The following is a 22,014-nucleotide window of genomic DNA, read 5'->3' on the forward strand; positions in this document are numbered from 1 at the left end:
CTTAGTTTCCAGATTTTGGCTATTGTCAATAGTGCTGCAATGAGCATAGGAATACAGATGTTTTTCCTGCAATGTTTTTGTGCCCTGCAGGTCAATTCCCAGGAGCAAAATTGCTAGGTTGTAGGGAAGCTTAATTCTTGGCTTTTAATTTTTTTCAATTGAATTTTATTTTTATAAAGTTGTTCACAATAATTGATTCCATTTAATATTGAAACACCAATCCCACACCATTACACCTTCTCATCACTATATTTTGAATGTTTCCATCCTAAACTCCCAACCCTGCCCTAAAAGCAGAACTGAAGTAATTTATTTTGTATTGCTTATTACGAATAATCCGCTAAAAATGATCAAAAAAGTTTTCTTAGAGAAAATTGTGTGAAGATTGTTGCATTTCACCCAGGAGCCATTAAGTACTTCTATAAGAGATTAGTAACACATTGTTAAAGGTTGAATCTTGGGTGCTAATCTATCTATCTATCTATCTATCTATCTATCTATCTATCTATCTATCTATCTATCTATCAATCTATCTGTGTATGTGTATATATACATATATATATATATATATTTGCCCCTAAGATTGGTTTCCTTCTACTTTAAACCACATCAAATGTTGTGTGCTACTCTTGATATATCAGTGTGGTAAGATATCAGATGACCCTAGTCCATGAATAGATTCACTCATGGGTGAGTCTTGTCCGATCCTGTGGCGATTGGCAGTGAACATGGTGTGGTTGAGTTCTGGAGATTTTCAGCTGCCAGGGCTCTGTTGGGGCTGGGAGGAGAACTCACTTGCCTCTCTCTGTGTTGCCCTGAACGAAACATCCTAGTCGGGGTGTGGAGGCATTCTATAGCATATCCAATTCCTAGCTTTTTAAGAAATGCCCATATTGTCTTCCAAAAAGACAACTGGACTAGCCAACATTCTTCCAGCAGTGAATAAGGGTCCCTTTTTCTCCGTATTCATGCCAACATTGGTTGTTCTTTTAAAAAATTGAATATCCGTGAGATAGACCATTGCAAAGCTGTTCATGATTTGGTTTTATCACACAATGATCCAACACCCATCCCTCCACCAGTGCACACTTCCCACCACCAATGGCTCTCATATCCCTCTCACCATCCCCTAACACCCTCCCACCCCCACCCTGTCTGCCTCAATGGCAGGCATCCCTCCTCTCTCTCTCTCTCTCTCTCTCCTTCTCTCTCTCTCTCTCTCTCTCTCACTCTTGCTCTCGCTCTCTCACTCTCTCTCTCCTTTTGTGCATGATGGTTTTCAATAAAGGTATTAAGAGGTCATTGTGTTTGTTCAGGGTGTTCAGAAGCTAAGGCTGGAGTGGCTTTTTTAACTGGGTGTCAGTGCTGGGATGTGGATATGACTGCCGAGGTTTCTGGAAGTCAGGGAGATGCGGAGAGGCAGTCCACCCCGACCCCAAGAAAGCCTGGAGAATTCAGTCACAAAAGACAAAATTTTCAGTGTATTATGTCTAAGTGAAGTCTCTCCTGAGAGTCTGGAGTACAGCTGGGGGGCATGTGATGATTTTAGATTGTGAAAGCAAGCCGCTATCAGGGGCTTTGCTTGGATGGGCACTAGGCTGACCCGCCCACCTCCAATTTACTCTGGTCTGTTTAGCCTTGCGTGAGTCTGAGATTAATTGTGGGTTTTGATCTCCTTCGAGATTTATGTATGGATCTCTGAAGCAAGGCTGATAAATGAGCTTATATAGTTGAGCTGGAGGTGTTTGTGGGCATGGCTCCCACATGCATACCTAACTTTTGTCTCTTTAATTTTTCAGGAAATGTGGTCCCTAGTTGTTGGGGTCTGGCCAGAGGCACAAAGGCAATATGTGGGTATCAGGAAGCCTGAAGGCACCATATTCTCTAGGTTGTCTCATTTTGTGGCATAAAGATTTTTGAAGCAATTTCTTTGCATTTCTGTGGTAGTTTTTGTGATATCCTTCCTCCCTTTGGTATCTGATCAAAAAATTTAAAGTTCTCTTTATTTGTGCTGCTTACCAGTCTTGTTTATTTTTTCAAAGAGCCAACTCTTGGTTTCATTAATTCTTTTATTGTAACTAAGTTATGCTATAACATTTATTATTTCCTTCTTCTTCCTGCTTTGGTACTTTTGTTAGTAATTTTCCGGTTTTTTAAGTTGCTCAGTTAGCTTATTTCTTTTTTCCTGATGAATGCTTGAATAGCTATGAACTTGCCTCTAACGCCACATTTGCTGTGTCTCACAAATACTGGTAGTTTGTGTCTGGATTCTTATCTGTTTTTAGGATTCTTTTGATTTCTCCTCTGATGTCCTTTCTGACCCACTGGTTGTTCAGCAATTAGCTGTTTAATTTCCAGGTGTTTGAGTTTTTTCTCCCTTTCTGTTTATGACTTACTTCTATTCTCAAATGCATAATGGTCTGAGGAACTTCTTCCATTCTTATTGTAAGGTTGGCTTCAAGTCTTTGAAGTTCCTGAGCTGTTGTTTATCCATGAAGTTCTATATCATTGCTTCAAATACGAATGAAAATAAGGCTGCCTAAAGTATTCTTGGTAAGGTGATCATTTCATTGAAATTTAAAAATAAAACCCTATATTCCATTGTCTTCAGGTTTGCATGCTCTTTGTAACTCTGTAAACTGTAAGGACTATACTTTTTATGAAATTTCCTTTGTCAATCTTGCTGCTATCATTATTATATCTCTGGTTTTCATCATTCTAATTAGGATATGTCTTAGAGTCTTTTTATTAGCTTGTACCCTTTGGGTTTCATGATTTTGGCTGCCTGTACTCTTCAACTCTAGAAACTTGTCAGTGACAATTCCTTGGCTCACAATTTCTCAGTGACTGTTACTGATACTTCTTTATCCAAATTGCTTTCCTGGGTCTCTGGGACCCTGATAATTCTTATGTTTTTCTCAGAGTTCCTCTATCAGCTGTTCATTTAGTTTGAGGCTTTTCCCCATATGTTGCTACTGTCTGGGGGTTTTCTGCATTTCATATGGGAGTTCACTGATTTTTCCCTTAGCTGTTGTTTCTCTGCTGCTGAGACCTTTCAGTAAGTTTTTCCATTTCACCTGTGAAATCCTTCAGTTCTGTCTTTTCTGTTTATAGTTTTCTCATTTCTGCTGTATCCTCTTGTGTTTTATTGACAGTCCATTCCCTTGTTTCTCTGACACCCCGAAATGTCCTCACCATTTCTTCTCCAAAGGCCTTATTATAGAGCTGCTTATTATGGGTAGAGTCTCCAGGGCTACCATATTTGTTCACTAAGCATGTTAGGATTCTGTACTGCTTTACCTTTTCACCTGTTGACAGTCTCTTAATTTCTTTTGAAGTGAGAGTACACATTTTTTGGATTTTTTTTAATGCTAAAGAACTGTGATTTCCAATGTCAATCACTAGTTGAGTTTTGGGCATATAATATTTCAGCACCAATCTCACCACCAGTGCTAGTGTGAGCTTCCCTCTACCAATGTTTCCATACTCCATCCCCTCAGCTCTCCCCTTTATAAATATGCCTTTTAACTCCTTATTCAATTTGCATGGACTCCTTTATACCCTGGATCAGTCCATCTTTGAGTTGGTTGAATATTTATTCCAAAAAATTACTTAATTTCCATGCCGTTTGCATGGCATATTGATTTGTGTTCCTCATAAATGAAGCCTGAGGCTTTATTCAATCCATTGATTTGCCAGGACTAATATCCCTGTGTACCAGAGCAAGTGAATTACTTTATTTCCCCATGGTTCTAGAAGATTTGATGGTGCTTCAAATTGAGCTTAAGATTATCAATTATTTGGGATGTAATAGGATATAATAGGTTTCATTATTTTTTAGCAAACTTGTATTCCTGGTAATCTGTTAATTGAACAATTTCTGTGATTTTAGGGTGTTTATTCAATAGCCATACATGTAAGTATCTAATATTCCTATTTACGTAATATAGGGCTGGAGCAATAGCACAGTGGTAGGGTGTTTGCCTTGCACACAGCCGACCCGGGCTCAATTCCTCTGCCTCTCTCAGAGAGCCTGGCAAGCTACCAAGAGTTTCTCACCCGCACGGCAGAGCCTGGAAAGCTACCCATGGACAGAACTATTCTATATGCCAAAAACAGTAACAACAAGTCTCACAATGGAGATGTTACTGGTGCCTGCTCGAGCAAATCGATGATTAATGGAATGATAGTGACAGTGACAGTGACATAATGTAGAGGATTATTATTCAGTTATCCCAAAGAGGAATCGAAAGAGTTATGCTTGAGGTATCACGTTTCACCCATGTGAGACAAGGAATCTGGAGTTCTAACCTCTGTCATCGACAATCAAGAATCAGAGACGCTGTCTCATTTTCCAAGGCATCAAAAATCAGATGAGCTGGACACATAATGCGATTCAGAGATGACCGCTGGACTAGAACTGTTACCGACTGGATTCTACAGGAAGTCAAAGGACCACGTGGCCGCTCCCCTACGAGATGGTCAGACTTCTTCGTCAAAACTCTGAACAAATGGTTTGAGACTCTTCGTTTTCCTGGAGCGAGCAGATACCATTGGGCTACACTAGTACTCAATAGGGACAAATGGAAAATTACTGGCACCCACTCGAGCAAATAGGAGATCAAAAGGATGACAAATGACAAGTGACAAGAAGGCTACTACGGAGGTATTAGAAGAAAAATATCAAAACTAACATCCCGTAAAGTTGGTGGCACCGGAGGGGTGTAAATGTCCCCTCCAATGTGTGTAATGTGTTCATGCATAGTTTTGGGTTTGAGAGGTGGATGGCAGTTTTCTTGGTGCAGGGGACCCAGAAAAGAGATCACAGATCAGGGATATGTTGGGAAGAAAATTAGAGACCTTAACTCACCTTAAGGACAAAAGAGGTCAGTGTCAGAATTTTTGGCCCATAATGGGCATGTTCAAGAAGTGGGTGGCAGTTTCCTTGCTTCAAGGAACCCAGAAAGAGGTCACAGTGCAGGGACAATGTGGGGGAGAAGAAATATACTTTATTTAAAAAAGTTATTTCTATTTCTTTAAAACTATATTTAAACACGATGGTTTACAAAGTTGTTCATAATATAGTTACCCCCCTCCCAGGTATTCAATATTTTAACACCAGTACTACCACAAGTGTGACCTTCCTTATCCGTTGTACCTACTTTCCCATCTAACTCCCAAGCCTGCCATCAGGCACAAAATAATTTACTTTATATTGCTTGTTACAACAAAATGACAAATTATCAAAAAATAGTTCAGTAAAAAATTTGTGAAAATTTTATAACTCACAATGTTGTTATTAAAGTCATTGTCTGAGGATTTACTGAGCTATCTGGTGCTAGTTGAACATTTTTTGTCATTGCTTTTATTTACTGAGCTCAGTGGGCTTCTATTAAACTTTCCCATCTAATCTACTGTGCATCTACTGGGCTGTCAGTATAGTAAAATTTGGAGTAGCCACATGCCCTAGAGGCTGTGGAACTGTGATGATTCAGCAGTTTGTTGTCTCTTTGAGATTAGTTGTGAAGCTGGCCATTTATATGCTGAAGGACATAGGTGTGGGAGGGGCTATTGAGTCTTCTGGCAGAATGAAGAAGGTGGGAGGGCTGTCCACTCTTGCTTCACTGAGGCCCCAGAGTTTTCAGCCCAGAGACCCAATTATTGTGAGTTTCATAAGCTTTGTGTCTCTTCCAAGATTAGTCCAATGGACTGTGAGTTTATTCCCAGAGTCCAGTTGTGTTTTCTGTGTGTTGTGAAAGAGGGTTGTATCTTGGGGGTTATGCTCTTGGCCACGTGCTTCTTTTGGGAGCCCCAAAGGTGCTCTTGTTGCCTTTACTGTTCCAATGACGTTCCCTGGCCTCTTGGCTGGTGGCACCGAGAGAAGTTGCTTGGAGGGGTTTCAGATACACCTGGGCAGAGAGTGAAGGTGGCATCTGGCGCCTTTGGCCAAGCTGCCTCACAACACCAAAAACTTCTTTTGATACTTCCATAAAATTACAGATATTATGAATATTGAACCACTTTTCCAGAAAATATCATATAATAGTGGCTGTTGACCATTAGGAGTCTTGATGTGGTATCTTAAAACTAGGCATATATAAAGTACATAAAATGTATTATACTCAAGACAAACTCAATTTAATATATATGTATATAACACTTGATTATTTGTAATCGACTCTGAAATTATTTTATTTTATATATAATGAAAATTGTATACTTCTCAAAAAGCCCAATTTTAGTATTTATATTGTGGTAAAATGCTATACATCTGTTTATTGTTTTACAACCTCTTTTTTTTCTGAACATAGCCTTCTTGAAATATCATTTTCTCTTGTCCTATGTCTACCAGTTCCCCTCGTCCCATATCATGCTGTGCCCCCTCACTCATGCAGTTTTTACTTGTAGTTCCCTTGGAATATTCAGAGGACCCAAAGGAATTCATTTAGTCCTAGATTGGAAAATGCTGCTTCAATAAATTGATGATATGTGCACTTGTGAACCCACATATTAGAAAAGCAAGTTAAAGGTCAACATGTTATTTGTGCATTATTTGCACCAATGAAGATGCACCTTTATATAGATCCTTCTTCAAGGCGCTATTAAAACTTTGACTCATCAAATCCCTTACAAGATAATTATCCCCACAGAGAGATAAGAAAATAGAAATGTCAGTAGTTACAAAATCAAGACTAAAAGTGAAATCACTAGCTGAACTGGAGTTAGAAGTTGAGAACCCAACTTCACAGTAAAGCCAAGTGTTTTGAAAAAGAATTAGAAGTCCATATAAAATCTTAATTTGGAGAGAATTTAAATATCCTTCTATGTCCTTAAACTTGAAAAAGTAAACATATAAACGCCTGGCATGCAAGATTTAGGTCTTTTCTCCCATGATTTTTCAAGGATTCTATTTTTCACTTAAAAATGCAGCATATTTTCATTGAAAATCTTTACTGTTCAAAATCTGTATACTAAGTTGCAAAAAGACATCTTGATGTGATTCTTGAGCTCAGGAATCAGTCAGTCTTTTTAGTAAGAAATATATGGTACAAGTATTTTCTGTTGTAAACTTAACTGGCATCATTTATAAGAGCTTAGAAAAGTCAGTAATGCAGATAAACACTCTCTAAATATTTCCCAACTGGTCTATGGTTTGGAAGCCGGTCCCACGTGCTGGAGGAAAAGGCAGTTGGGACGAAAAGGAACCACTAAGTAAATGATGATTGGAGGGATCGTATAGAATGGGAGATGTGTGCTAAAAGTAGACCAAGAACCAAACACAGTGGTCTCTTAGTATCTGTATTGCAAATCATAATGTCCAAATTGAGAGAGAGAGAGAGTAAGAAGAATAGTACCTATCACAGAGGCAGGAACTGGGGTAGGGTGCGGTGGCAGGTGAGACACTGGGAACAATGGTGGTGGAAAATGTGCACTGGTGGAGGGATGGGTGCTCTAGCATTGCTTGACTGAAATGCAAAAATGCAAGTTTGTAACTGTGTCTCACAGTGATCCAATAAAACTTCTCAAAATAAATAAATAAATAAATAAAAAGATAGCACTGTAGCACGATCGTCCTCATGTTCATTGATTTGCTTGAGGGGGCACCAGTAACGTCTCCATTGTGAGACTTGTTACTGTTTTTGGCATGTCGAATATGCCACAGGTAGCTTGCCAGGCTCTGCTGTGCGGGTGGGATACTCTTGGTAGCTTGCCAGGCTCTCTGAGAGGGACAGAGGAATTGAACCTGGGTTAGACGCATGCAAGGAAAACGCCCTACCCACTGTGCTCCAGTCCCTAAAAAAGATAAACAAATAAAAACAAATAAACATTTTAAAACAGGTCAATATATTTTTTTGTTGTTGTTGTTTTTGGGTCACACCCGGCGATGCACAGGGGTTACTCCTGGCTCTTCACTCAGGAATTACCCCTGGCGGTGCTCAGGGGACCATATGGGATGCTGGGATTAGAACCTGGGTTGACCGGGTGCAAGGCAAACGCCGTACCCGCTGTGCTATCGCTCCAGCCCCAAAACAGGTCAATATTTGACCTGGGCTTTTAGATAGATGAGAATTAAGAACAATATTCACTATACAATAGTGAAGAGAAGTAGTGACAAATGAATATCTACTGTATAAGTCAAACTGGAGAGAATCACATTAAAATTATCTTAGAAATAAAGTACCGTGAACATTACACATGCATGAGTGACTTAATGTTCTACTAATTAAAAGAGGCTAATGGTTTTTTTCCATTAAAAATATTCTATCACGGTGCTGGAGCAATAGCACAGTGGGTAGGGTGTTTGCCTTGCATGCAGCCAACCCGGGTTCAATTCCCAGCATCCCATATGGTTCCCTGAGCATTGCCAGGAGTAATTCCTGAGTGCAGAGTCAGGAGTAACCCCTGTGCATCACCAGGTGTGACCCAAAAAGCAAAAAAAAAATATTCCTGTTACAATCTCCAAAGTCTTGGGAAGAAATGGTTGTATTTACTTAAATTTGCTTGTGTGCTACTATCTCAAACAGGTAAGCTATATTGGTATGGGACTGGTAACTTCTGTTTTGAAGTTAAAACAACTTTGTATGCTTAGTCTTATTCTCTCACAATGTTTATTTATTTAATTAAGGTATTTTGATTATGAATTTTGTCACATGGAATTTCTGTATTCTTACTTTTTGGTAAGCTACCCATGGCATATTCGATATGCCAAAAACAGTAACAGCAAGTCTCACAATGGAGATGTTACTGGTGCCTGCTCGAGCAAATTAATGAACAATGGGACAACAGTGCTACAGTGCTACTTTTTGGTGAGATATCACTTTAACTATTAATATAAATGTCCTGTCACAATCTTCAAAAGATAATTGAAGAGATAGTTGGTTGTGATAGGTTGAGATTGTTGTTAAGAGTCTACAAAATGTATATATCACCATTTACATCTATTGCTATCTGCTTACAAGAGATCAGTTTTTTTTATCTAAAATATGAATTGTTTCAGAAACATGAAAATAATTAATTTTATTTAAAGTATTTGTCAGGGAAGAATAGAATACAACTGTTAGAGAGTTTTTAGTCTAGGTATCTATAGAATTTAACCTATTCCCTCTCGAAATTTAAAGCATGAATATTCTATGATACTTGAAGTCTATTACAATTGAGCTAGAAAATAAAAATTTATTGAAAAGCAATGGTACTATTAAGATGGTTATTCCCCTAAGAAGATTATAATTTTTCATGGTTGCAATCAGAGATGTATACTCTGTATTTGATGGCATCTACTAATCTGGAGGGAAACGAAGTCTGGAGCTACTGCTGTCTCAGCAGAAGAAGACATTGTCAGTCCTATTTGTTATTCTTTCCAGATGGTTATGTACTAAATTCACCTTACTTCTATTTTTTTTACCTTACTTCTATTTTTGAGACCACTAGTTATTGACTAGTTGGCAATGCACTCTTTCATTCAAACAGGGACAGCTTTTAGTATCCTGCACTTATTACTTATTACCTGTTGAGATTCACAACTCAGATACTTAAGTTGATAATAAAAGGACCTGGCTTCAAAGTATAGTACAGAAATTATGTTCAAGTAGGACCTGCAATCATTTAATGATATATCTTTTTGGTATTTTTGTCATTTTGGACTGATGGTCATTTAGAAAAGATGCCTGGAGTTAGAGGACAATGCTATTACTCAACCCATATATAACCAGTCAGGATCAAATTGAGGATTTAGCGACAAAGGGACCAATAGTTACAAGCTCAGTATAATCTTACATTGAACCCAGATATGTTTGGGCTTTTGAATATCTTAAAACCTTTGAACACTTTTAAATAAAAATAAATTTTTGCTTAATCAATAGGGTTTAATTAATCTACAAGATTCATAAACTGGTTTTATCTATGTCTACCCCTTCCACCCTAAGTGTAAATCTCTGTAACTGTCTCCTCAGTACTTATTTTACTGCTGTCTGTATCATCCACAATGATCCAACCTTTACTTCTACCCTCTCAAATTCTTTTTAGTATCTTTTTGAAAACTCTGAAACCGTGATCAATAAACTCCCTCCATCCTTTTGAGAGGTTCTTGAGTTCAGAGTTCTAAAATATGTATTAAGTGAGTTAGGAGTGAATTTAAGAGTCAGAGACTTTTAAATTAAATCATAGTTGTGACATTCAATAACTGTATGATATGATAAAATTATTGAGATGAGAATTTGTCAACTGGTTCAGTTTTATCTGCAAAATAGATGAAATACATTAAAATTTATAAAATACATTATTATTAATGTATTTCTTTCATGTGATTATTGAAAAGAGTAAATGGATTATGTACGTAGAATGCTTAAAATAGTGACTGATATTCTCTCATTTGTCCAAATCTCACACTTGGTTAATTCCATGCTACTACATTATATATATTTGTTGATCATAATTGTAAACAATGAATTTCAAACTTCATTCAAAATATTCTTTTATTTAACATAATGAAATACTTGTTGAACTATAGTTATAAATGTAGACTCTAAAGATTCAATTAGGAGTAAGCAAAGTTCCTTTCAAGGTTCTTAATTAGTTTTTATTATTTAACACTCAAAAAATCAACAAAATCAACAAGAGCTGCTGGTTTTTTAAAGGAATAATCAAGATTGATAAACCATTAGTGAGACTCACAAAGGAAGAGGGAAAACTCTAACAAACTGAATCAGAAAAAAAAGGAGAGATATCACAGCATATACAACAGAAGAAGAATCATCAAGGATTCCTATGAAAATCTGTATGCTCACGGTGGAAGAACTAAGTGGAAATAGATAAATTTTTGGACTCATAACTTCACAAGGTTCATCACGAGGAAATGGCATAGGAACAGGCCAGTTACTATCAAGAAAATTGAAATGGTAACCAAAACTCTCCCCTAAAACAAAAGTCCAGGCCCAGATGAATTTACTAGCTGTAATCAGGCCTTATTTCTGGCTCTGGACTTAGGGGTCACTCCTCTCAGACCTGGGAGACTATATGGGGTTCTAACAATTGAACAGGGGTCAGCTGTATACAAGGCCTTACCCACTGTACTATTACTGACCTCAGTGGTTACTCTTGGGAAGTGTTCACATCAGTTGTGAATGCAACCAGATAAAACATTAAAAAAAAACCAGTAGAATTATTTTACAATGTCCTTACCCCGCACCTGACTCTCCTCACTGGGGCTCCTTGGAGGGGGTGGATTGAGTTTCCCTCCCCGTCTCGAGCAGAGTCCCTGCAGCTGAAGACCTCCAAAACCCAGTCACAGCCATGCTCAAGGCCCCTCTTCACACGTTCGGATGAGCCTCACACATGAAGGAACTGGCAGAGGAACCCAGGTGCGTGGGGCCCGGGACTGAGATATCCAAGCCTGCTTGGATCAGGACTGGGCCTCTTCCCCCAGATCCCCCATTTTCCAGTAGATAGGTGGTCACACCCAGAAACTGTCCCAGGCGCCGTGTAATCTCATCAACGGCCAACATCTAGAGACTATAAAACAAATCTCCCAGAAGACATCTTATAGCCTAGTTCTCCCTCTCAGAGAACCTGACAAGCTAGTCAGAGTTTCCTGCCTGCATGGCAGAGCCTGGAAAACTCCCTGTGGTGTATTCATATGCCAAAACTAGTAACAATGATGGTCTTCATTCCCCTGGCCCTGAAAGAGCCTCCAATGTGGCACCGTTGGGAAAGACAAGTAAGGAGAGGCTTCTAAAATCTCAGGGCTAGGACGAACGGAGATGTTACTGAGACTGCTTGAGAAAATCGACGATCAACAGGATGACGATGATGACAATGATGATGATGATGAAGATAAGTTGTCCAATCACTGTTTCCTGATTTCCTCCAGAAATGGAAAACTTCTGTTGTTAAGTTGAATATCAAATAAATTTTAAAGGTTGGCAAATAGAAAGGAAGAGTAGCATAGGTGAAATTCTTTCATGCGTGTGGAGTGAGAGGTATTAGTTTATGTGTGGAGAAATAAAATACTTGTTTATTAAAAAATATGAGGGGGAGAAGTCAGAGAGATTGTTAAGTGGTGAACACATGCGTGTTTGGCATGCACCAGAATGTGAGCTTGAAATCTGCCTCAACTACCCCCAACTTGAGCTCTCCCAGGAGTAGCCTTGGAATTCCATAGCACTGCTGGATGTGGCACTGGAGGCCCCATTACTGCAGACCCAAAGTTGACTGACATCCCAGCAGGACTGCACCACTGGGATGATTATGATTGGCCTTAGGACCTCTGAGCACTACTTGTGAGAAACAGAATAGAATAAACTGTTAGTGACTTTCAATTAAGAGTCACAGGACAATTGCCAAGGAAACTTTTAAAAATATGCCTTTATTAATCTGATAACCCTGTAGGCATATTTAACTCTTTCTGTGGACTTCTCTTCAGAGCTATGACAGGAATAAAATAAACAGTACTTAGGACTATAACTGTGCTCCTAGAATAAGCTTTAGACCCCATTTTGTTCAATGTTTATATGAATCATGATCATTCTTCTTTCCATGAATCTCTCCAATCAATGGATTTGGGTGCTGGTTTAAAGCATTTAACATTATTCCATTGACAGCTGGGTTCAGTTGCTATTTTTGAGCTCTCCAAATGAGAGGATAAGGGCTGTGTTTTAAGTAGATCAATGATTTGGTGGTGTGCTGAATGAAAATCTTGTAGATTTTCTGTTGCAGTAAGGCAGAACACAATATATTGCTGTTTAAGAATTTAATTTGTTCAGTAACTTAAACTGTAGTAAAGATAAAGCCTTTTCTAAAGAAGGTTTTTATTGAATTTGAAAATTCATATACTTTTCTTGCTTAATTGTTCAAAAGTTGACTGTGAGACTGTGCAAGTAGGTTACTGCCGTTATTAGAACTGTTATAAAAGATAGCTATTTTAAGCAAATAGAACAATCACCTGTAATGCTTATGCCCTCAACAGATGATAGGCCCAAAGGAAAGGAAAAATATTCATTTTATTACTTAGGCATTTTGGGAGAAGAGCACTTCAGTTCAAATACAGTCAAAATAAAAATAATATTTGTTCAGTCATATTATTGGCATATATTTTACTCAATTTATGAATTGCTAAAAAGGATAATATATGACACTGTCCCTAAGTAGTTCTTTAAATACAGTCAAGAAACAGGTTTTTGATGACAAAATATTCTTTTCTATCAGAGTAGGACAAAATTCTTATTTTATAAATCTCATGTGGTGGTTCTGAAACTTTTTTCAAATAGTTATTTTCAAATCATATCATTTTCAAACTGAATAAGTGTAATCTTCCATTTTCTTGTTATCTCTTTTTTTTTAAACTTTGGGTCACACCTTGCTGTGCTCAGGACTTACTCTTGGCTCTGTGCTTAGGCATCTCTCCTCATGTTCCAAATGGGGTATAGAAATAGAACCAGGTAGGCTGCATGTAAACCTTCCTGCTCCATATCTCTTCAACGCTTTTTCTGTCTTACTTTTGGCTTTATAAAAATCTGTTCTATTTGCTGTTGGTTAATATGCAGCACAGTAATGAAAAAGTAATGAAATTCTTCACATTTAGAATGTATTTCAATACTTCAAATGTAATGAAGTTTTTCGAATTAGCATTTCTAAATGCTTTAATATTAATTATGCAAGTTACTTATATTTGAGAAGCAGTTTCAAAATCATTGCTTTCCCTACATTAGTATGAAATTAGAAACCCCAGTAAGCTAGCTGGTTTTTCTTAAAGAAAGCCATTAAGATATAATGGTATTTTTAATTCTCAGGAAGAGTAAATTCACTGATTGACTCAACAAATATTTTAGCAAATATAGCAAACTAGACATTGTCTTAGTCATTGGGCATATAGTAGGAAATAAAACAAATATTAATTGTGTTCCAAGAATAATTTAGTGTTTCCTTATTTTCCTCAAAGGTATTTTTGTATATTAACAATAAATGTTTAGAAAGTTGTGACAGAATTGTCAGTAGTCAAATGTTTGTTTTCAGTTTATCCAGATAAGGCCACAGAACCAATGGTGATTTCTAATTGCTTATGCAAATGTGCTTTGGTCTGATTTCTGCACAGCTTGCAATATAATAATCAGACCGTTAGGATAATTGAATATGATTATTACATTGGATTAGTTTTATTACCTTTAAAATATTTTGTTGACTTTGTTAATCAATTATAGTTTATAAAAATATTTTGAGGATCAGGAAAGTATGTACCTAGCATGTGAAAAACTCCAAGTTTGAGTCCCATTACCCATTAGTTTCCTCAAGCTACCTGGACCCAAGTAGTCCCCGAGCACCAGGAAGCTGGGTCAGACCCAGCATCACTGGGTGTAACCGATGGCCATCTTAGCACTTCTTTAAAGTGAAAACTATTTGAGTAAAGTTTAAAGTTTCTGAAAAGAAAATAAAAGCAAATAGGTGCACTGGATAAATGAAACTGATAATTCTCCATGGAACATAAAATTTCTTGCTTAACCCATGAATCAAATGTAAGTGTAAGAAATAACATCGCTGTCACTGTCATCACTGTTCACTGTCATACTGTTGCTCAGCGATTTGCTCGAGTGGGCACCAGTAACGTCTCCATTGCGAGACTTGTTACTGTTTTTGGCATATTGAATGCACCATGGGTAGTTTGCTAGGCTCTGTTGTGAGGGCGAGATACTCTTGGTAGCTTGCTGGGCTCTCTGAGAGAGGGGGAGGAATCGAACGCAGGTCCGCCGTGTGCAAGGCAAATGCCCTGCCGCTGTGCTATCGCTCCAGCCCAAGAAATAACATACTAACTTAAATTAGTTAGTCACAGACCATGGTATTTTATAGAAAAGCATGAAATTTGCTCTCCATGACATTGATCTACCTTGAACAACTATTCTATTCCCCTGGTAATATATTATATATCAATTTCCCACAAATCAATTTTCTACAAAGACCTTCTTTGATCCCATTTCATTTTCAGGCAGTACTACCTCTTCCATAATGAGTTTATTATCTCTTGTGTATACTTCCAAATTTCATTTTTTTACTTCCATATTTCAATGACTATGTAATCCTTACTTTTCAAAATGCCCACTAGAGTACAGTATAATTTGTAATATAGGATTTACTTATCCACCTCTTTTCATTTTTTATAAATATTATTCCTGCTCACTTCTTTCCTTTTTTACTTAAAGAATATGTATTTTCAATGGACTTTATGTAACATCTTGCATCCTTTTGATCATTTATAATCTTACTAGTTTATCTGTGTTGTTCTTTATGATTGGAGAGCAATGAGAATTGTGTATAAACTGTTAAGGAGAGTGATCAAAATATTGTTTATATTTGTTTTATTGCCATACAAAGATATCATCTTTAAAGTTACAAGAGCGCATTAAGTCATTACCTTGATATATGTTGATTATTTGTTTGATATTTACTATGTTTTGAATTAAGCAACTTTCCCAAATTAATACTCCTATCAGTTTTTTACCCTGCTACAAATAACATACTTAATGTCATATGCTACCCTAATGTCACTAAATAAATATCTATACTGATAGCATTTCTGGATTTATAAACCTTTAACATTTTTTGTAGTCTTCTAAATTAGTGTACTGACCCATATTTGTTTGCATATATTTTTAAATTTGTATATATATTGAAATTTATAGTTGCTCTTCTTTTAGTAATATTTCCAGAGCTATTAATATAAATCTTCCCTTAAATGCTTACACACATATCATGCCCTACCTGCCTTTGCAATATTAATTCCCATAAAGAGAAATTATACTTAATGATCTTGTGTTTTCCTTCCTCAGTTCCTTCCTTTTTTTTTTTTTTTTTTTTTTGCTTTTTGGGTCACACCTGGCAATGCTCAGGGGTTACTCCTGGCTCTGCACTCAGGAATTACTCCTGGCGGTGCTCAGGGGACCATATGGGATGCTGGGATTCGGACCTGGATCAGCCGCGTGCAAGGCAAATGTCCTACCCGCTGTGTTATCACTCCAGCCCCCCAGTTCCTTATTTTTAAGATTATTTTTGTTCCTGTGCCTTCTACTCCTATTTTCAAAGTAAGAATAAATAACTGTAATTGCTAGTTTCAGATTTAAAAATTTGAATTTAAATTTCCCTTAAACTTCCAAAACATGATATTAACATGCATAAGCTTTCTACTTTACAATCTCCAAGTTCTTCCTCTTTAAAATGAGTTGTTTCAGTCATCATAAATATATGCTTTTTACTTTGCTTGTATTGTGAACAAATAAATCTGAATATTTAATTTTCCCCTCAGTGGCAGAATATTTTTTCAAATGAGGTCAATAGCTTAAGAAAATTTTGCTGTTGCAGCTGGAGAGATAGCTCAAAGGGATAGAGCGCATGTTTTGCATGCATGAGCCCTGGTAATGCATGGTTCCTCCAATAAAGCTGGGAAAGACCACTAAAAACCTATGAGTGAAAACTAGGTCCCTAAGCTCTTTCGGGTGTAGCTACCCCAAACCAATCCACATCCAACCCCAAATTTTCACCTTTGAGGAGTACAAGTTAATTCTAAATGTGAATTTCAGAGGTATTATTTTCCCTACCCCTACAAATAATATTAACAGCTTTTATAGATGCAGAATCCTTATTGATTTACTATATCTATGAAATACTCCAGAAAAGTGATATATGTACTCTGATAAGATGATATAATTTGAAACTAAGGGGATGTTAGAAAAAGTGAGATGATATAGGACATAATGATTACCTGTGGCTAACTCATCTTACAGTAGACATTTCCAACTGGTATAGGTAGAGAAGCAATTCATCCTATTATGGACAGAAACTTATCTATTCTTATTTTCAAGTAAATTTATAATTGCTTCCAGAACTTGAGATCTTTTAAGTCTTAAGAATGATAGGGTATACCTGGTTCAGTGCACTGTTTATGAGAAAAGACCCCAAAAATCCTCTTTTGGTTTTTAGAGAAATCCAGAAAATCTGATGCTGGGGTGACAAAAGGTGAAAAAGTCCTGATGCAGAACAAGCATGTTTCTGTTCTTGATTGGAGGCACTATTTCCTTTGTGATGTTTGATGTTAACACACAGATATGTAGGATAAACTATCTTCTGGGATTTGGCTTTTCCTTTGGAGTTGGATGTGGCTTCATTTCATAAGACTAATGATGACACTAGCATAAATATTTTATTATTAATTTATTAATTATTTTATTTATTAGATTTATATTGATTTTCCTTATTATCTATTACTTTTTAATTATTAAAAAATTTTAACTGAATCACCATGAGCTACACTACAAAGCTTTCGTGTTTGAGTTTCTGTCATACAATGATTGAACACCCATCCCTCCACCAGTGTACATTTTCCATCACCAGTATCCCAGTATCCCTCCCCCTGCCCCTGCTCCCCCTACCTCTATGGCAGATAATTTCCCTCTTACTCTCTCTCTCTCCTTATGGGCATTATGGTTTGCAATACAGACACTGAGAGGCCATCACATTTGGTCCTTTATCTGCTTTCAGCACACATCTCCCATCCTGAGAGATCCCTCCAACCATCATTGACTTAGTGATCCCTTCTCTATCCCAGCAAGCACAGAGATTTTAAAGGAATTCACAGAAGCCAATATCTCATTTCTGCAGATGAGACAAACAGGAAGTTTTGGTTGTGATTGGAAAGACCTTTTATCACTGTGTTTTCCCTCTGAAGAAGCAGAGGGAAAATTCTGCTCAGCCAACATTTTTCCATTGGAGTATGATTTGACTTCTGCTTTCACACAGTAAGAAGCAACCATATGTAGACTTACTGTGTGTATATGTGTGTGTACGGGGGGAAGGTGGTGGAGGGGTGGTGGCAATGATGCCAGCTTGAGAGGTATTTGGACGAGTGTTTTCCACTCAATGTTTTCATGTGACCTGACTCGCATTCTCAATTTAGTTACATTTTGCTTGACCTGGAAAATTCAGCTATGCTTCGCTTCTCTTCACTCGGTTTACCTTGATTCTTGATGTGTGTACACCTTCTTCCCAAATTATTTTTCTCTTTTCTTTGCAACCTAGGACTAGAACCTTTCTCTATATGCCTACACACATATTTGCTGTTTCCCTCTGTAGGACTGTATTCCAAGCATAGTTGGGTTCCTATTAGTATATTCAAGAAATATGTACCTAAAGCAGCCTTAGCAGTTTTCTATTCCTTTCACTAGATCTATTATAGCAGCTTCTTTAACAACCCCCCGGTAGCAAAGGAATGAATACTCCCTATTTGTCTCTAGCTTTTCTTCCTTCCCCATTTCATTTTTTTAAAAATGTATGAGATAATAGACAAGCCTTGAGTGACCTGTTTTCTTCCCCTCCCCCCTCCCTCATTTTTCCTTGCGGTAAAATAGTGCTGAAGAAAGAGGGCACTAGTGTACAGCCCAGATCTCTTCCTTGCACCGTCTGGATTAGAGCTGAGGCGTCTGCGAACCGAGCGTGGTCGTGGTGCTCTGGCCCCGGGACCGTCGCGCTGCCTGCCCGGACTCAGGTATGTCTCAAGTCCAAATTCTGCAAGATCCAGGTAGGTGAGCGGGCACTTCCTGGCGGAGAAACCCATCCACGGTGGCAGATAGCGTTCCAATCTAGGGGATTTCCGCCCCCTTCCTGCTTTCGGGTTGGGGGGGGGGGAAGCGGGCATCCTCGCATCCTCGCTTATTTTTATTTCCTTTAGTCCTGCATCCTCGGATATCATTGGGACTCAGAGATGCCAGGCGTGTCTTTCTCCTTTCTGCCTACCTCTCCTCTCATGTGCTCTTGCTTTCCGTCTTCCCCTGAGCTCCCTTTCCCCCCCGTCCGACTCTCACCTTGAGAAACGGAGCGGGAGAGGGACTCCAGAGGGAGCCAACTTCAGCCCCGCAGGCGACAGAGATTTGGCGCCTCAGCCCCCGGAGCGGCTGGGTTTGAAATACACCTGCAAGAGCGCTGGCTGCTAGGCGAGGAGAACCTACACGCTGGGTGGTGGGAAGAAGAGGAGCGTGTGTGTGTGTGTATGTGTGTGCGTGCGCGCGCGTGTGTGTGTGTGTGTGTGTGTGTGTGTGTGTGTTTGTAGACGGCGAGCGGGGTTTTGAAAGAACGAAGCTGGGAAGCTGGGGTGGGCTTGGGAGAGCAGAGCATCACCCAACTCACTGGTCCAGGTATTTCTTTGAAGCCCTTCCGTGCAGCTGCGGCTGCACCGAGCACTGTCCAGGGTGCTGAAGGTGGGAGGTGCTGAGCGGACCCTGAGAGAAGACGCAGTTGCTTCACCTCTTAACCTTCCCGGCAACTCGGCAAAGCCCAGGTCCTTATTTCGGCGACCCCGCTCCCTCCCTCTCTCCCTCCCTCGGTTCCACCCTCCTTCCTGCCTCCTCCCTGGTCGCGGGAAAACAGGTTACCTGATCTGCACCCTTTCTTCTAGAAAATCGACTCTGAGCTCGACTTCTGGGGGAGGGGGTGGGGGCAAGGCTTACCCAACTCTGACACGCGGAGACTTTAGCAGACGTTACCTTAGTAACTGATATGGATTTCCCGAGGCTGGCAAATCTGTGTTTACTTCTTGGATTGTATGTTCGGGTCCTTTCCCACCCCTCCATGTTAAAGTAGAAAGATGTCCTTCTGGTTCGAGATCATTGCCGAGTAGCGCGTTCACCTTCAGCATCAGAATTTCCCAGATTTCTTTTGGGAAAAAGTTTATTTTTCCTTTCTTTCCACAACCAGAAAGTTCTCTTAGGTTGAGAGATCTAGCTAGTCCTCCCCCTCCCCCACGCCCTCCAGCCTGTAAATTGGAGGGATCAGGGAGAGGGGCGTTGATGCCAAGAGATTTGGAGCTGCCCGCCCCCCGCCCCCCGAGGGGGGACTAGTTCGGCGGGACTTGAGTCTCCCTAGACCATGGGGGTGGAGGGGAAGCGGGGGAGGGCTGGGGGCAAGTCACCCCGCCGTCCACCCTGGCCGAGCTGTTCCCGCAGCCCAGATCACGCTGTGCCGAATGAAATGAATGGATCGGACAGCTATTAGCGTCATTGACCCTCGAGTTTTGACACGCAGGTCCTCTTAAAGGAGCTTTGATTTTCCTTCCTCTTTTGTTTGCAGCGTCCAGCTCACCGCTGCCACCCACGACGCCCAACTGCAGCCTGGAGTAGTTTGCCTGGGTGCACCACTGAAGAAGGGGGACTCGAATTCCCCGAGAAACGCCCCCCTCCCCGCCCGCCCCCTGCACCCCGCCTGGCTTGGAGGTGCCAGTGGGGAGAACGCAGAGAAGCAGGCGGAGCGGAAGGAGGTGGCGGTGCAGACGCGCGAAGGCGCTGGGCAAGCAGGCTTGGCGAGCGGGACGCAGCCGGGAGACGCAGGACAGCGGTGTCCCCGCGCTGCGCCCCAGAACCCGCTGGCGGGACCCGTGTGGCACGCGGCCGGCCGGCCGTGGACTGCGTCCTCAGCACCATGGTCCGGCTCCTCCTCTGGGTTTTCTTTCCAGCTATTTTTTTGGAGATGACCCTTCTCCCCAGCAGCCCCGGCCGGAAAGGGTCGCTAGCGGGAGCTTCATCGCAGCGCTCCGTGGCCAGAATGGACGGGGATGTCATCATTGGGGCCCTCTTCTCCGTCCACCACCAGCCCCCGGCCGAGAAGGTGCCCGAGAGGAAGTGTGGGGAGATCAGGGAGCAGTATGGCATCCAAAGGGTGGAGGCCATGTTCCACACGTTGGATAAAATCAACGCGGACCCGGTCCTCTTGCCCAACATCACCCTGGGCAGTGAGATCCGGGACTCTTGCTGGCACTCCTCCGTGGCCCTGGAGCAGAGCATTGAGTTCATCAGGGACTCTCTGATTTCCATTCGGGATGAGAAGGATGGGCTCAACCGGTGCGTGCCTGAGGGTCAGTCCCTCCCGGCAGGCAGGACTAAGAAGCCCATTGCAGGCGTCATCGGCCCAGGCTCCAGCTCTGTAGCCATTCAAGTGCAGAACCTGCTCCAGCTCTTTGACATCCCCCAGATTGCTTATTCCGCCACAAGCATCGACCTGAGTGACAAAACTTTGTACAAATACTTCCTGAGGGTGGTACCTTCTGACACTTTGCAGGCAAGGGCGATGCTTGACATAGTCAAGCGTTACAATTGGACCTATGTCTCTGCAGTCCACACAGAAGGTAGGCATTGCATTTGGGTAAGAGAGGTACTGAGGTAGCCAGGGAATTGCATGATATGCCCTTGGGATCACAGTATCATCCCTGCTTATTTCTAGCACTGTGGGAACAGACGACACTTCTCAGTACACATCCAGCCAGGTATTGCCTTTTCTCCTTATTCTCTTATCAGAATGAAGCAAAACTGTGGAGTTTTCTCTATGGAGTTGGGGAGGGGGATTGGATGGGGATCCAGAAAGATCCCAAACACAGTTTCCAATGGTAGACAAATGGTAGGTTTACATTCCTGTGTTTGCCCTCATCTTCTGAGTGTGTGTTTGCAAAAACTTATTTTTCCAAGGTGTTTTATTGCCCTCAAGTGACTGGCCTTGCTCTTCCAAGCTTAATAGATGAATCCAGTGGGAGCAATTAGGGGAAAAACAATCACTGTCTCGTAAATTGGATTTGGAAGCTTTGTCTTGTCTTGAACAGATGTGCAAGGAATTTTTATTTTTTGGTAAAAGTATGTCCCTTTTTTCATACCCAAAACTTATTTGTGAATGTCACAATCTCTCTCAATTAATCAAAAACTTACATAATTTGAATCCTGGGGTATATTACTTACAAAGAAAAAACAATTAATTTAATTTAAAAAATTCCTATCACATATTGAAGTTATCTACATACCTTCCCTACATCTTCCCAAGATGATTGTTTTATCAGTAATGTGCTGATGACCTCTTGAATTTGAGACCTTTTTTTTTCTATCTACTCGGTGACTTTGATTCTTAGAATTTATAGTTAGGCTGATCATACGTTACTAACAAAATAGTAGATATCAGGTTTAATGCTTTTAAAAAGTGAAATCAGTTTATCCCAGGTTGACTTTG

At 40.0% G+C, this 22,014-nt stretch overlaps 1 protein-coding gene across 1 annotated transcript in view; it reads left to right on the forward strand.

The window, feature by feature from the left end:
- Positions 1–18,427: 18,427 nt before the first annotated feature.
- Positions 18,428–22,014, forward strand: part of GRM1 (glutamate metabotropic receptor 1) — a 478,994-nt gene continuing 475,407 nt past the window's right edge. Inside the window, 2 exon segments of the mRNA XM_004608987.2 lie at positions 18,428–18,520; positions 20,098–21,148. Of these exon segments, the coding sequence (XP_004609044.2) occupies positions 20,446–21,148 (703 nt within the window). The 5' untranslated portion in view covers positions 18,428–18,520; positions 20,098–20,445.

This window comes from Sorex araneus, chromosome 4, assembly GCF_027595985.1.
Source record: "Sorex araneus isolate mSorAra2 chromosome 4, mSorAra2.pri, whole genome shotgun sequence".
Classification (NCBI taxonomy): Eukaryota; Metazoa; Chordata; class Mammalia; order Eulipotyphla; family Soricidae; genus Sorex; species Sorex araneus.